Source organism: Oncorhynchus tshawytscha, linkage group LG19, assembly GCF_018296145.1.
Source record: "Oncorhynchus tshawytscha isolate Ot180627B linkage group LG19, Otsh_v2.0, whole genome shotgun sequence".
NCBI classification, from domain to species: domain Eukaryota; kingdom Metazoa; phylum Chordata; class Actinopteri; order Salmoniformes; family Salmonidae; genus Oncorhynchus; species Oncorhynchus tshawytscha.
Window position 1 is genome coordinate 22,072,670 of NC_056447.1, and position 16,227 is coordinate 22,088,896.

Below are 16,227 nucleotides of genomic sequence, written 5' to 3' on the forward strand. Positions count from 1 at the left end.
GGTCCTTGGGATGAACAACACTGCATGGATTTTACCAATACGATGCTGTTGGTGCTTTCAAGACAACTGGGAACTCAGGAAAACAATGGGGTCAAGTCATGACATCAGCGATCTTAAGGTCAGAAAGTCGGGAGTTCTGGAAAGGTGCCAGTTTCGATGAACGTTCAAGTTGATTTTTCCAAGTCAGAGTTCGTTTTTTTTCAGTAGTTCCCAGTTGTCTGGAACGCGTCATAAGTGTTTTACCTAAGCGCACTAAACTTTTATTTTGAATCATCTTTCTCGACGTCACGGGGGAAAGGTGTGACCCGGATGTTAAACACACCCACCACAAATTGGTAACCAATCACAGACCATTTTAATTTGGCCAATGAGGACGAGTCGTCCTCGATTGAAGCCTTCGCGCCTTGCGGTGTTTTTTTTTTTTTTTTTTAATAGACTGATCGATAAAGAATTTATACCTGTGCTTTTCTCATACGTTAACAATGCCGTATGCTAACCAGCCAATCACAGAATTGACGGATGAGAATGTTAAATTTGTCATAGAGAACACCGATCTGTCGTGAGTAACCATTTAAATTAATTATCCAAACGTTAGCTTGCTAGTGAACGAGCTCATTACGTAGCCAGTGCAATGAATAGCTGGCTCCTGCTGATTCTTAATTAATTTAAATAACTACAGCATGACATATGTCCATGTTTTAATATTTCTGTATGCACGTCAATGATGACGCAGCAATGGAATATTAGACCAAATCATGTGTAAAGTTACATAGCGTTAGGTCACTAGTTGGCTTGCTGGGAGGGAGCAGCCGAGAGACGGGTTGCCTCCCACGATGTAACCAATGTATGTTCCAACATACTTTTGGTTATTCAGTGTATGTGGACACCTGCTTGTCGAACAACTCATTCCAAAATCATGGATATTAATATGGAGTTGGTCCTCCTTTTGCTGCGAAAACAGCCATCGCTCTTCTGGAAAGGCTTTGCACTACACGTTGGAACGTTGCTGCGGGGACTTGCTTCCATTCAGCCACGAGCATTAGTGAAACGATTAGGCCTGGCTCACAGCTGGTGTTCCAATTCATCCTAAAGGTGTTCAATGGGCTTGAGGTCAGGGCTCTGCGCAGGCCAGTCAAGTTCTATCACACCAATCTCGACAAGCTATTTCTGTATGGACATCACTTTGTACACAGGGGCATTGTAATGCTGAAACAGCAAAAGGCTTTCCCCCAAGATGTTGTCCCAAAATTGAAGCACATAATTGTCTAGAATGTCATTGTATATTGTAGCATTAACATTTCCATTCACTGGAACTAAGGGGCTTAGCCCAGACCATTATACCGCCTCCGCCAAACTTTACAGTTGTCACTTTGCATTTAGGCAGGTAGCATTCTCCTGGCATCTGCCAAACCCAGATTCATCCGTCTGACTGCCAGATGGTGAAGTGTGATTCATCACTCCAGAGAACGCGTCTCCACTGGTCCAGAGTCCAATGGCTGCGAGCTTTACACCACTCCAGCTGACGCTTGGCATTGCGCATGGTGATCTTAGGCTTGTGTGTGGCTGCTCGGCTATGGAAACACATTTCATGAAGCTCCCGACGAACAGTTCTTGTGCTGACGTTGCTTCCAGAGGCAGTTTGGAACTCGTAGTGAGTGTTGCAACCGAGGACAGACAATCTTTTCCCACTTCAGCCCTCGGCTGTCCCGTTGTCAGATCAAATATTTTGTGAGCTTCTGTGGCCTACCACTTTGCGGCTGAGCTGTTGTTGCTCCTAGACGTTTCCACTTCACAATAACAGCACTTCCAGTTGACTGGGGCAGCTCTAGCAGGGCAGAAATTTTACAAACTGACTTGTTGGATCCTTTGATGGTGCCACGTTGAAAGTCACTGAGCTCTTCAGTAAGGCTGTTCTACTGGCAATGTTTGTCTTTGGAGATTGCATGGCTGTGTGCTCGATTTTATACACTTGTCAGCAACGGGTGTGGCTGAAATAGCAGAATCTACACATTTTAAGGGGTTTCCACATACTTTTTTTATATACAGGGCAGGTCTGGGATTTTCGAAACAAGTGCAGGGTAGTAGTGCCTGCTCATCACCCCGGAGGGCTAGCTAGATCATAAGCTTAAATGTTACATGAGACCGCTATTGGCTGAAGTTACAATGTTAATGTGTTCTTTCACATGTGTTGTCTGATTATAAAGGGTTGCAAATTCCATCCGACGTGTCTTTGTCAGAGATTGCAACAATAGGTAAGTTACTCTATCGCCTGTGCTTGTTCTTATTAATAATATTATGAATGTGTAGCAGTTTGTAAGATCCATGTCCTCGCCACAATGGTTCGTGTAAATGTTAATCTCACGTCTCATTTCAGCTATTGATTGGATTCAAATTGATGCAAATTCTTCTGTGATCCACGATGAGTTCATTGCTCGAAGAGTGGGAATGTAGTGAATTGTACAACTTTGTTTTTGTCCCTTCTAGTGCCTCCTGTGTTCCAATATTGCACTGAAAACTATGACCACATTTTCAGGTCTTTCCCCCTCACAAGGGATGATGTTGTGGACAAGATGCAGTACTCCAGAGTAAGCATTTGAACACCTGATGAAGATGGCTGAAAGTATCATTGCCAGCCATGCTTACTTGAAGATGAAACTCCTAATGCTTTGTCCCTCTCTTCCCCTCTACCGCAGGACTGTACATGTGACGATTTCTGCCCAGAATGCTCTGTTGAACTGACGCTGGACGTTTGCTGCACAGCGGACCAGACACGGCATGTGACCTCACGAGACCTGCTGTCCAACCACCCTCGAGTCATCCCTGTGAGTGAGCTTCCATTCAACCATAATTCAACGTAGACTTTCCTCCCCTTATTATTTTCTTCAGAACTGAGTTGACTTCTATATTATCTGATCTTCAGGTGACCTCCAAGAGTCGAGACAATGATCCCAATGACTGTTGAACAGGATGGTGAGCTGCTCTTCCCCATGGTCTTCTATTACAGCATTTTATTATAAATATTTGGTGTCTTACACACACTACCTCTGTTTCTCTCTCTCAACTCTGCCACAGAGTTCCTCTGTGGCGATGGGGATAACCTTCCAGAAGCACAACAATCTCTGCAGCACTTCACCATTCAGGCCTTTATGGTAGTGGCCAGACTGAAGCCACTCCTCAGTAAAAAGTCACATGACAGCCCATTTGGAGTTTGCCAAAAGTCACCTAAAGACTCTGACCATGAGAAACCAGATTCTCTGTTCTGATGAGACCAAGATTGAACTTTTTGGCCTGAATGCCAAGGATCACGTCTGGAGGAAACCTGGCACCATCCCTACGGTGAAGCATGGTGGCAGCATCATGCTAGGGGGATGTTTTTCAGCGGCAGGGACCGGGAGACTAGTCAGGATCAAGGCAAAGATGAACAGAGCAAAGTACAGAGAGATCCATGAACTGCTCCAGAGTGCTCAGGTCCTCAGACTGGGGCGACGGTTCACCTTCCAATTAGACAACAACCCTAGCACACAGCCAAGACAACGCAGGAGTGGCTTCAGTACAAGTGTCTGAATGTCCTTGAGTGGCCCGGCCAGAGCCCGGACTTGAACCTGATCGAACATCTCTGGAGAGACCTGAAAATATCTATGCAGCAACACTCCCCATCCAACCTGGCAGTTTGAGGGTTTGCAGAGAAGAATGGGAGATACTCCCGAAATACAGGTGTGCCAAGCTTGTAGTGTCATACCCAAGAAGAATCATTGCGGTAGTCACTGCCAATCGGTGCTTCAACAATGTACTGAATAAAGGGTCTGAATACTTATGTAAATGTATATATCAGTTTTTATTTATATAAATTAGTGAACATTTCTAAAAACCTGTTTTTGTTTTGTCATTGTGGGGTATTATGTGTAGATTGAGGGGGAAACATGTTTAATCAATTTTAGAATAAGGTTGTAACGTAACAAAACGTGGAAAAAGTCAAGGGGTCTGAATACTTTCCGAAGGCACTGTATGTGACGATGCTACATAGCCTACAAGGATAGACTGACATTCAACACATGTTGCGACCCATAGAATAAGTCACCTAGTTTACACACATTTCGGTCAATCAAAACAGCGCTACAGTCGGTCTCCATGTGTGACAAGCGAAGTGGGAGATTAATAATCAATGCAAAATAGAATTGGCTAAATGAGATGTAGGCGGCTACAATGCTCAACCAACAGGTAGGCCGTTTCATATGAATGGAGGTCTTGTAGACCAGTACGGGGAGCACAGCAAACTTTTCTCAATTAGCCATACTACTTTAGCTAGCTAGCTGACTAACTTAGATGGCTACTGTAGCTGGCTAGCTTCTTTAGGTACAAAGATTTGATGCAGTCAAAACATGCACTACCAGATGGTATGATAACCTATGGCAGCAATAAGTTTGCCTATAACTAGCGGGAGTCGCTTTGGCTACTTTCTCTCCCTCCGTGCACAGACTGTCACACACACACTGGCCCATGCTCCTCTCTCGCCCCACCCTTCTGCTGAAACAGATAGCCGATATCTGACAAAACATGATTTGAATGGTGGTGAAATCAATTAAAATACCCATCCCTAATCATCAGTGTCCATTCCTATGATGACAATACCAGTATGTGATAGAGGTTTTGATTGTTAGAGCAGTATGTGATGATAAAGATGGCAGCGACGTCACGGTTCATTTCTGTTGTCTCAAACTTTTGCAGGTTCTATTACGACGTGTGGCTCAATGCGACCTGAGACCATCGTCATGTCTGCTCTGGCAGTGCTGAAAAAGAAACGGAGTGATTTACAGACCCAGCTGAGCCACGAAATCCAGAGTGACGTCCTCACTATCAACTGAGACCTGCAGTTTTAGCCAGTCCTACAACATTGAGACTTGGAGAGCAGATCCAGTTGCAAATCAAACTTTTTGGATGACAACAAACCTGATGTAAGCAGGAAAAAAGTTTATTCAAGAGCTCGCCAACTGAAATAAGCAGTTTGTATATCGTCCACCACATTTTGTCCTTTCTCTTCGTTCTCTGCTATGTTAATATTTGTCCTTTTTGTTGAAGTTGTTTGCGGGAATATGTTTTGAATGGTTTATTTTGTCTACCGAAAGAATAAACTCAAATGTTCATCCAGATTGAATGTGCTTGTCTTTGAATATAAGGTGATGAATGCGAGCATAGGTGAGCAGTCACTGATGTGGGACTAAATTCTACAAAGAATATTCTAAATGCAAACAAGCCCTATATACCTTCTCTTGCAAAGTGGTCTCAGAACATTTCGTATTATTCTGTATGTAAATCAGAGAGACTCCATTTAGTATGTTACAATTCATATGATATGTATTATTAATGTCCATCCATTTAGTATGTTACGAATTCCAATTTATTGTGGCTTACGTTAGCTAGGCTAGGGTTTAAGGTTAGTAGTTGGTTATGTGAAGGAAAGGGTTAGCTAACAGTAAGTACTTGCTAATTAGCTAAAAAGCAAAAGTTATCCATGATGAGATTAACACGCAACCTTTGCGTTACACTCCTACCAACCACCCTGCTTTCATTTTTGCCTTAAACTCTGGTGGCGATTTCTAAACGAAGCATAAGATTGTATACTACCCAAATAAAGTACATTTCGGTTTCAACTATAAGTCCTACAAACATGATAGTACTGTTAGAAAGGTTTCAGATAACGGTGTCAGTGACTACTGCGGATCCCAACAACCTCGGTCCCCCTGTTGGGGAATAAGTGATTTTAAAGTGTAAGTATGATATAACGTGTCCGTTACTGTTCCAAAAAGAATAAACATGTGCAAATTCCCATTGGAGCAGGGCTTGCGCAATGTGCCATTTCTTAATTTTTAGTCTTACAGAAATGATATACATATGAGGAAGTGGCGGCTGGTGGGAGGAGCTATTGGAGGATTGGCTCATTGTTATGGCTGGAATGGGTTAAACACCAAACGTGGAAACCACATGTTTGACTCCTTTCCATTTACTCCATTCCAGCCATTACAATGAGCCCACCCTTCAATTGCTACTCCCACCAGCCACTGATAGGAGAACGCTGAAGCCTCTACCTATTATCAATTTATGTAAATATATACTTTACTATTAATACTTTTGACAATTTTCACTCCACTACATTCCTAAAGAAAATAATGTGCTTTTTACTTCTTACATTTTCCCTGGCACCCAAAAGTACTGGTTACATTTTGAATGCTTAGCAGGACAGGAAAATCCCTGGTCATCCCTACTGCCTCTTATCTGGCAGACTCACTAAACACAAATGCTTCATTTGTAAATTATGTCTCAGTGTTGAACTGCCCCTGGCTATTTGTAAATGAATAAAATAAGAAAATCGTGTCGTCTGGTTTGCTTAATATAAGGAATTTTAAATGATTTATACTTTTACTTTTGATACTTAAGTACATGTAAAACCAAATACTTTTAGACTTTTACTCAACTATTTTACTGTGTGACTTTCACTTTTACTTGAGTCATTTTCTTTTAAGGTATCTTAACTTTTACTATGAAAATTGTGTACTTTTTCCACCACTGAGTTTTAGCCACGATGCTCCTGTACTGCAAATGTCTGAGTGATGGAACACCATCATCCCGGAAACCCTATAACCACTCCAATTCGCATACTGACCCACAGATAACACAATCTGAATTGCACTCTGCACTGCCCTTTCCCACCTGGACAGAAGGAACACCTATGTGAGAATGCTGTTCATTGACTACAGCTCAGTGTTCAACACCATAGTGCCCACAAAGGTCATCAGTAAGCTAAGGACCCTGGGACTAAATACCTCCCTCTGTAACTGGATCCTGGACTTCCTCCCTCTGCAACTGGATCCTGGACTTTGTGACGGGCTGCTCCCAGGTGGTAAGGGTAGGCAACAACACATCTGCCATGCTGGTACTCAATATGGGCGCCCCTCAGGGGTGTGTGCTTATTCACATCCTGTACTCCCTGTTCACCAATAACTGCGTGGCCAAGCACGACATAAACACCATCATTAAGTTTGCTTACGACAAAACGGTGGTAGGCCTGATCACTGGAAATGATGAGACTATAGGGAGAAGGTCAGAGACCTGGCAGTGTGGTGCCAGGACAACAACATCTCCCTCAATGTCAGCAAGACAAAGGAGCTGATTGTGGACTACAGGAAAATGAGAGCCAAACACGACCCCATTCACATCGACAAGGCTGTAGTGGAACGGGTCAAGAGCTTCAAGTTCCTTGGTGTCCACATCAAGACAGTCGTGAAGAGAGCATGACAACGCCTATTCCCCCTCAGGAGACTGAAAAGATTTGGCATGGGTCCCCAGATCCTCAAAAGTTTTACAGCTGTACTATCGAGGGCATCCTGACCAGTTGCATCCCCGCCTGGTATGGCAACTGCTCTGGATCCGACTGTAAGGTTCTACAGAGGGTAGTGCGTAAGACCCAGTTCATCACTGGGACCAAGCTTCCTGCCATCGATGACCTCTATACTAGGCGTGTCAGAGGAAGGCCCAAAAAATTGTCATAGACTCCAGTCACCCAAGTCATAGACTGTTCTCTCTGTTACCGCATGCCAGCGGTACCGGAGTACCAAGTCTAGGTCCAAAAGGCTCCTTAACAGATTCTACCCCCAAGCCATAAGACTGCTGAACAGTTAATCAAATGGCTACCCGGACTATTTTCATTGTGACAAATACAATTTGATTTGATTTTAAGCGGGGAGAAATGGCTGTGGCTCTGGTGGCTGAGGTCTCTGATGATCTTGGCCTTCCTTTTGAAGGTGTCCTGGCTTAGCTACAATACTACCACAATACTAGTTGACAACAACTATTGCCCCTGACATGACCACTAGATTGCGCTGTAGGGCTACTACATCTAGCCACAAAGGTATAAACAGTAAACAGACCATCAGTCCCGACCGTGTTGCCTCGACGTGTTGCCTCACCCCTATGTATTGACCATTGAGAGGCTTTGAAGCCACCTTTCAGCCATATTGGCACTCCCCAGTAGGAGCAGTCCTTCATAGGAATCAGTGGAGAATTCTACAGTATTTCAATCAGTGGAGGCTGCTGAGAGGAAGACAGCTCGTAATAATGGCTGGAATAGAGTAAATGGAATGGTATCAAACACATGAGAATAAAAACAAAACATTTGTTTGATACCATTCCATTTACTCCATTCTGGACATTAGTATGTGCCGTCCTCCCCTCAGTAGCCTTCACTGATTTGATTAAAGGCAGACTCAGCGATATTTATTTTATTTTTATTTTCACCTTTATTTAACCAAGTAGGCTACTTGAGAACAAGTTCTCATTTGCAACTGCGACCTGGCCAAGATAAAGCATAGCAATAACACAGAGCGACACATACAACAACACAGAGTTACACATGGAATAAACAAAACATAATCAATAATACAGTAGAACAAAAGAAAACAAAAGTCTATATACAGTGAGTGCAAATGAGGTAAGATAAGGGAGTTAAGGCAATAAATAGGCCATGGTGGCAAAGTAATTACAATATAGCAATTAAACACTGGAATGGTAGATGTGCAGAAGATGAAGCAAGTAGAGATACTGGGGTGCAAAGGAGCAAGATAAATAAATAAATAGTGTATGGGGATGAGGTAGGTAGATAGATGGGCTATGTACAGGTGCAGTGATCTGTGAGCTGCTCTGAAAGCTGGTGCTTAAAGTTAGTGAGGGAGATATGAGTCTCCAGCTTCAGAGATTTTTGCAGTTCGTTCCAGTCATTGGCAGCAGAGAACTGGAAGAAAAGACAACCAAAGGAGGAATTGGCTTTGGGGGTGACCAGTGAGATATACCTGCTAGAGCACGTGCTACGAGTGGGTGCTGCTATGGTGACCAGTGAGTTGAGATAAGGCGGGGCTTTACCTAGCAGAGACTTGTAGACAACCTGTGGGTTTGGCGACGCGTATGAAGCGAGGGCCAACCAACGAGAGCGTACAGGTTGCAATGGTGGGTAGTGTATGGAGCTTTGGTGACAAAACGGATGGCACTGTGATAGACTGCATCCAGTTTGTTGAGTAGAGTGTTGGAAGCTATTTTATAGATGACATCACCGAAGTCAAGGATCGGTAGGATGGTCAGTTTTACGAGGGTATGTTTAGCAGCATGAGTGAAGGATGCTTTGTTGCGATATAGGAAGCCGATTCTAGATTTAATTTTGGATTGGAGATGCTTAATGTGAGACTGTAAGGAGAGTTTACAGTCTAACCAGACACCTAGGTATTTGTAGTTGTCCACGTATTCTAAGTCAGAGCCATCCAGAGTAGTGATGCTGGACAGGCGAGCAGGTGCGGGCAGTGATCGGTTGAATAGCATGCATTTAGTTTTCCCTGCGTTTAAGAGCAGTTGGAGGCCACGGAAGGAGAGATGTATGGCATTGCAGCTCGTCTGGATGTTATTTAACACAGTGTCCAAAGAGGGGCCAGAAGTATACAGATTGGTGTCGTCTGCGTAGAGGTGTACCAGAGAATCACCAGCAGCAAGAGCGACATCATTGATGTATACAGAGAAGAGAGTCGGCCCGAGGATTGAACCCTGTGGCACCCCCATAGAGACAGCCAGAGGTCCGGACAACAGGCCCTCCGATTTGACACACTGAACTCTATCAGAGAAGTAGGTGGTAAACCAGGTGAGGCAATCATTTGAGAAACCAAGGCTGTCGAGTCTGCCAATAAGAATGTGGTGATTGACAGAGTCGAAAGCCTTGGCCAGGTCGATGAATACGGCTGCACAGTAATGTCTCTTATCGATGGCGGTTATGATGTCGTTTAGGACCTTGAGCGTGGCTGAGGTGCACCCATGACCAGCTCTGAAACCAGATTGCATAGCGGAGAAGGTACGGTGGGATTCGAAATGGTCTGTAATATGTTTGTTAACTTGGCTTTCAAAGACCTTAGAAAGGTCTAGGGTAGGATAGATATAGGTCTGTAGCAGTTTGGGTCTTTTGAAGAGGGGGATGACCGCGGCAGCTTTCCAATCTTTGGGAATCTCAGACGATACGAAAGAGAGGTTGAACAGGCTAGTAATAGGAGTTGCAACAATTTCTGCAGGTAATTTTAGAAAGAGAGGGTCCAGATTGTCTAGCCCGGCTGATTTGTAGGGATCCAGAGTTTGCAGCTCTTTCAGAACATCAGCTATCTGGATTTGGGTAAAGGAGAAATGGTGGGGGCTTTGGCGGGTTGCTGTGGAGGGTGCCAGGCAGTTTGACCGAGGTAGGAGTAGCCAGGTGGAAAGCATGGCCAGCCGTAGAGAAATGCTTATTGAAATTCTCAATTATAGTGGATTTATCGGTGGTGACAGTGTTTCCTAGCCTCAGAGCAGTGGGCAGCTGGGAGGAGGTGCTCTTATTCTCCATGGACTTTACAATGTCCCAGAACCTTTTTTAGTTAGTACTACATGATGCAAATTTCTGTTTGAAAAAGCTAGCCTTAGCTTTCCTTACTGCCTGTGTATATTTGTTCCTAATTTCCCTGAAAAGTTGCATATCACGGGGGCTAATCGGTGCTAATACAGAACGCCACAGGATGTTTTTGTGCTGGTCAAGGGCAGACAGGTCTGGAGTGAACCAAGGACTATATCTATTCCTAGGTCTACATTTTTTTGAATGTGGCATGCTTATTTAAGATGGTGAGGAAGGCACTTTTAAAGAATAGCCAGGCATCATCTACTGACGGGATGAGGTCAATGTCATTCCAGGATACCCCGGCCAGGTCAATTAGAAAGGCCTGCTCGCAGAAGTTTTTTAAGGTGCGTTTGACAGTGATGAGTGGAGGCCGTTTGACCGCTGACCCATTACGGATGCAGGCAATGAGGCAGTGATCGCTGAGATCTTGATTGAAAACAGGTGTATTTGGAGGGTGAGTTAGTTAGGATTACATCTATGAGGGTGCCCGTGTTTACGGATTTGGAACCGTACCTGGTAAATGCATTGATCATTTGTGTGAGATTGAAGACATCAAGCTTGGATTGTAAAAATAGATATGACGTAGACGCAAAGAGTAAACATCATAGTGGGTCAATTTCTGCAACAACTAAGAGTGTTGAATCGCAAGGCTCCACTTCTACGCTATTTTGGTCCCGTGGCTACCACGCTCTAACAGCCTGAAGCAAACCCGTGCGCAGTGACTGTGTCTTGCATCTGGCTTATTTCAATATCTGCGGTGCTGCTGGTGGCAATGTCATTTCGCTGAGTCTACCTTTAAATGTTTCAAGGACAAAATTACATGTATTTAAGTATTTTTATTTATTGTTGTATGGGAGACCGAAACATTAGTGATCTAAATATGGGGCGGCAGGGTAGCCTAGTGGTTAGAGCGTTGGACTAGTAAACGGAAGGTTGCAAGTTCAAACCCCCGAGCTGACAAGGTACAAATCTGTCGTTCTGCAGGCAGTTAACCCTAGGCCGTCATTGAAAAGAAGAATTTGTTCTTAACTGACTTGCCTAGTTAAATAAAGGTAAAATAATATATATATATATACTTTAAGGTTTGTGTTATTTTACATTTTTTATGTTTAGCTCACATAATATAATTAAAAAAATATGCATTAAGGTGTCTGTAATATAATAAATGCATTTCTATAGCTTTCCAAAATATTTTTCTCAACGGTGAAGGGAGGACTTCAGATGGAGGCACGCTTGCTTTAACACAGTGCCCCCTATATGTCATCTAGTGTAAATATAAATCATTGGTCCGGACAAACTGTACCATCTGCATCATGATGACTTGCACGCTAACGGAATGGTGCGTGGATCGTGAACATGCAGAAAAATGGAGACGTGAGATGAGTAGATATTCATGTTCAAATGATTGCCAATATGTTTTTCACATTTCTTTGCAGAAAGATCATCAATTCGAGGCAATTGATGTCAGGTCAGAACCGACTATTATTGCATGATATCAGTCATAAAAACAGCAACAATGTTGCGACAGAGACGAGGAGCAACAATATTGCGTTTGTTGAACGCTGCCTCGTAATCTACAAGGTGGGGGTGGCTCATGTGCAATTTATTTTAAAACCTAATAATTCACTATGCAAATTGCTTCCCTGCCTTGACAGTAAAATGAATGAACATTTGTTTTTTTACTACCTTTGTCATTTTCTACATTTATGAAGATTATAGCAATGCTTGCAAGTTGCAACAAGACAATCTCTGCTTTTTGTTTCAGATAGAGAAGTTGATGTGGATATCTTGATGTGCCTTTTCAACTTTGTCTGATGTACTGATGACACCATCAACACAGAGGCTGAGATGTCTGCAGCAGAACCAGAGGCCTGTGCCCTCTCCTCTTCTTCACTTGATGTGGAAGAGAAATGTCAGTACTATGGCAATTCTAGCTCGGATCCTCCCACTGAACCACATCCAGACATGGACATGTTCTGGTACACATTCATATTAAACCTATATCTCTAAATCTCCAGATATTCCCATGATTTAATTGTTATTGACTGAATATGTTGATGTCATTTTGTCACTGCAGCTGTCACAGTGTCCAGGATTCCTTACTGAGCTCTGACAGCCGCTTCACAAACTATAGAGGGATTCTCAACTGGATCATTATCCTTCTGGTGAGTCATTCTCTCTGGATACAAAATGTGATCAAGTTCTATACGCTATGCAGGGAAAGAGAAGAGACCAATATTGTTGTATTTTGTGTGTTGTTGTTTTTTCAGATCTTGACCCATGCTCACCTGTTCCTGGATAACTTTATACAGTGAGTACACACACGGACACACACTCAATTAGCAATTAATGTGTTTTCTTTTTTTCTCTGACATACCCTCTTCTGAACAGACACGGCTTCTTGATTGACTTGAGGAAAGTCTTGGAGCACCTTATGGAGGACCATTACAACTGGCCGTCTGTCAACCTCATACTGGGTGAGGCTTTGTCACCACTGCACTATTGTCAGCTTAACCAACTGCACAAGAAATATACTGTTAATGAATTTGAGTAATAAACTCACTCATCCTTCATGCTTCTCTCACCTTTGCAGCTGCCAATATGTTTGCTATTGCTGCTCTGCTACTTGAGAGGTGTCTGGATAAGGTGAGACAGTTCTACCCTTGGCTTTTCAAATAAGAGAGGCTAGGCTATGTGAACTGTCTCACAAAGGTTGATATGTGGGTGTTGATTCTAGGGAACACTATCCCCAAGTGCAGGGCACTGTTTACACCTGGGGAACCTGGGATTACTAACACTTTTCCCTGCTGTCATCATTCTATATGATACTTCAATATCAACAGGTAAATACCGCAAGTATGATCTGCACAGATATTGACCTGTACCTGAAATTCCAGGTTGTTATGGCTCCATTGCAATAGAGTATATTTAGCTTTGTGTGGATGTGCAACCTCAATTTAAGATGATGACTCACCCTGTCTGGTGAAACTGTTTCACTATCTGCCTATCAGGGGGAGCATATTTCTCACTCTGGACCTACACTGTTCTTGGGCTCAAGCTTTATTCTTACCAAGAAACCAACAGTTGGTATCGTCAGGGGTCTGTTCCATCATCAGGTATGTCAGTGGGAACTGTTTTGTTTTTCCTTCGTGGCTGCAGTTACCGCTGGTTGATTTCCTGCAGTTATCACTAATTGTAATTACTGCTTAGGCTGAAGATAATTCCTCTGTTTGGATTTCTGGTGTGGTGAATATCTGTATCTGTTTTCCAGGAACGGACAAGTGTGTATTACATGAGACGAAAAAACATATAGAACACCTAACTATTAAAGGTGAGAACGTCATTCTTTCTCACGCGTAATGGCTTGTGCACAATTTCTGCCTGTCTAGTTGTAGACTAAGAACGCATAGACAGTTAATGACATTGACTGTTCTCTCTGTCAGACCTTTACTACTTTCTCCTGGCGCCCACTTTATGCTACCAGCGAAACTTCCCCTTCACACCGAGGGTCCGTATCAACGTTCTTTGTAAGACGCTGATAGAAATGGTGAGAGAGAACCTCACCCACACAATACCTATCCTGTGTAATTATAATGTTAATATGCATTGATTATCCACCATCTTATTTTGGGCCTCTACTTTCAGGTGGTCCTTACTCAAATTATTGTGGGAGTTGTGCAGCAGGTGATATGTTTTAACTTCTAGGTTTGGTATTCAATTATCCTTCTGTTTGCAAGTCTATCCATCTATCTAGAATTAATTTGAAATAGCTTTATCTTTGTTACCCATTGTAATTCTATTCCATGCGTACCTTTTGTTTTCCTATCAGTGGATTGAACCCATCTTCCAGAGATCAGAAAACTCCTTCTCTGTGAGTGAAAGCAATATCCCCTTTTCATCAAAAATGTAATGATATAATAATCTCACATTATTTCCTCTGACTTTTCCTTTCCTCTAGAATATGGACATCACTACCAGGGTGGAGCACTTGATGGAGCTTGTGGTAAGCATGTTTGTGTTTTAGGGTAGTGGAGCATTATTAGTATGTTTTGGTGGTATCAAACAATAGCCGTGTCAATAAAGAGGTGCAATTTCCTTTACAGGCTCCCAACCACTTCTTGTGGTTGATGTTCTCTTTCCTGTTTTCTCACTCCTACCTGAACTTCTGTGCTGAACTGTTGTGCTTTGGAGACCGCCATTTCTATGGGGATTGGTGGTCTGTTATATCCTAATCTTTCATTTTGGATGATCCACTTGTATGTGTTTATGTGTAATAGAGTAACATATGTTTAATAGATTCATATTTTCATCTGCAGGAATGCTAAAACACTAAAATGTTTTTGGGGGAATTGGAATATTCCTCTTCATAAGTGGCGCTACAGGTAGTAGTGACCCTTGACACCTAAGTAGACTTTTCCCATTCTCTCTCAGAAGAGGTATGGACTGTGTGTGTAAAACTAACTTCTATCACTTTTTATCCCTCGCTGTCTCTTTCTCTTACATAAAGACACTTGTATACACCACTACTGAAAAAGAGGGTGTCACAAAAGCAAGCAGATCTGCTGGTCTTCCTGATGTCAGCTGCCCTTTGCGAGGTAGGACTGGTCATAGTAGGACTGGTTGTTATTGTTATTATGGTGTAGATGGGTGAGTACAATCAGTTCAGTTATCCTGTGTGAAATAATGATTAGTTGCTAACTGCTCAAAGCTGTCCCCTGTGCTACTATGAGACAATCCATGGTAATGTATTTACATTTAGTTTTTTGTTCCTTGCAGTATGTCATTGCTCTGCCCTTACACAGCTGTCGTCTATGGATCTTCTTCATGATGATCTTTGAGGTGAGGGAAACTGAAATACCATCAAGTATATACTGTATGTGTTTATGCAGTGTGTGTGAACATGCATGTTAACTCCTCCCTCTTTTTCCCTGTCCCAGCTCCTGGTAGATGTTTACCTTGGAGACTATTTCAAGGGTAACTATGGCAATGGGCTGGTGTGGCTGTGCTTTCTACTGGGTCCTCCCCTGGCTATGATGACCTATTTCCATGACCACTACATGAGTCACCATGGCCAACATCCTCCTGGACTGTCCGTTTCTGAGTGTTTGTCATGATCACTGTCGTATACACAATTGGATATAGCACTTTCGGATACCTTTGATAAGACTTATGTCCAGCAATGGACCATTTGTAGGGACAGTCGGCATATCAGACAAATTGTTCCCATTTTTGTTGAAAAACTCATGAAATTAACACCTTCACAGCTATTTATAATGCTTTTGAATTTGAACAATCTGTGGGTACATCATGTAATGATATGACTCAACCTCACATGAAAGATATGGCTGCTTATTCACTGTATATCAACATATGGTTTTGGTTCACCCAATGTTACTGTAAGCTTATGGATTATAGCCAACTTATTTCAGACAACATTAACTGCTGGGTGAACTATTGGTGAACCACAACATGTTGAATTTAAGCACTGTTTGAAATATGTAGCTTCTAATTGTTGTTATTCAGTATGGGGAAATGTGCTTTTAAATAAACCGCATTTGAAGCTTTGTTATCTTTGGTTTATTAAAGGGGCAGTCAGCAGTTGCTACATACATTTTTGAACTTGTAAATTAATGAAATTTACCAATTGATTCTTGAAGAATATAACTTATAAATGCCTCATGAGCTTAGTTCAACTGTACCCCATCAGAACCGAAAATATAAGCTTGTTTTACTCCAATATTTGTAAACAAAGTCAATGTAAAAATAAAAAAAACACTATT

At 42.5% G+C, this 16,227-nt stretch overlaps 2 protein-coding genes and 1 long non-coding RNA gene across 10 annotated transcripts; all 3 read left to right on the top strand.

Moving 5' to 3' along the window:
• The first annotated feature begins 77 nt into the window (after positions 1–77).
• Positions 78–3,131, top strand: LOC112218464 (DNA-directed RNA polymerase II subunit RPB3). Of its 3 annotated transcripts, none has more exons than XM_024379279.2 (6): positions 78–559; positions 2,205–2,252; positions 2,534–2,585; positions 2,694–2,822; positions 2,921–2,970; positions 3,073–3,131. In XM_024379279.2, the coding sequence occupies exons 1-5, from the start codon at positions 483–485 to the stop codon at positions 2,960–2,962; spliced, it is 348 nt and encodes a 115-aa protein (XP_024235047.1). In that variant the 5' UTR covers positions 78–482; the 3' UTR covers positions 2,963–2,970; positions 3,073–3,131. The 3 variants fall into 3 exon arrangements, 1 of the variants encoding a protein (XP_024235047.1); XR_006079352.1 differs by having other exon boundaries at positions 480–559; positions 2,485–2,585; XR_006079351.1 differs by lacking the exon at positions 78–559 and having other exon boundaries at positions 1,950–2,252; positions 2,485–2,585.
• A 787-nt stretch (positions 3,132–3,918) lies between these two features.
• Positions 3,919–5,147, top strand: LOC121840066. Its single transcript, XR_006079353.1, has 2 exons — positions 3,919–4,218; positions 4,726–5,147. It is a non-coding gene; the product is annotated as an uncharacterized LOC121840066 (long non-coding RNA).
• Positions 5,148–10,852: 5,705 nt separating this feature from the next.
• Positions 10,853–16,012, top strand: LOC112218465 (diacylglycerol O-acyltransferase 1). Of its 6 annotated transcripts, none has more exons than XM_024379284.2 (19): positions 10,853–10,901; positions 11,884–12,028; positions 12,213–12,426; positions 12,525–12,612; positions 12,718–12,758; positions 12,839–12,924; positions 13,041–13,093; positions 13,185–13,290; positions 13,459–13,563; positions 13,719–13,778; positions 13,891–13,994; positions 14,093–14,131; positions 14,277–14,318; positions 14,406–14,450; positions 14,551–14,663; positions 14,764–14,829; positions 14,955–15,042; positions 15,224–15,286; positions 15,385–16,012. In XM_024379284.2, the coding sequence occupies exons 3-19, from the start codon at positions 12,296–12,298 to the stop codon at positions 15,559–15,561; spliced, it is 1,407 nt and encodes a 468-aa protein (XP_024235052.1). In that variant the 5' UTR covers positions 10,853–10,901; positions 11,884–12,028; positions 12,213–12,295; the 3' UTR covers positions 15,562–16,012. The 6 variants fall into 6 exon arrangements, with proteins under 6 accessions (XP_024235052.1, XP_024235051.1, XP_024235049.1 ...); XM_024379283.2 differs by lacking the exon at positions 10,853–10,901 and adding an exon at positions 10,931–10,963; XM_024379281.2 differs by lacking the exon at positions 10,853–10,901 and adding an exon at positions 11,700–11,786.
• Positions 16,013–16,227: the final 215 nt, after the last annotated feature.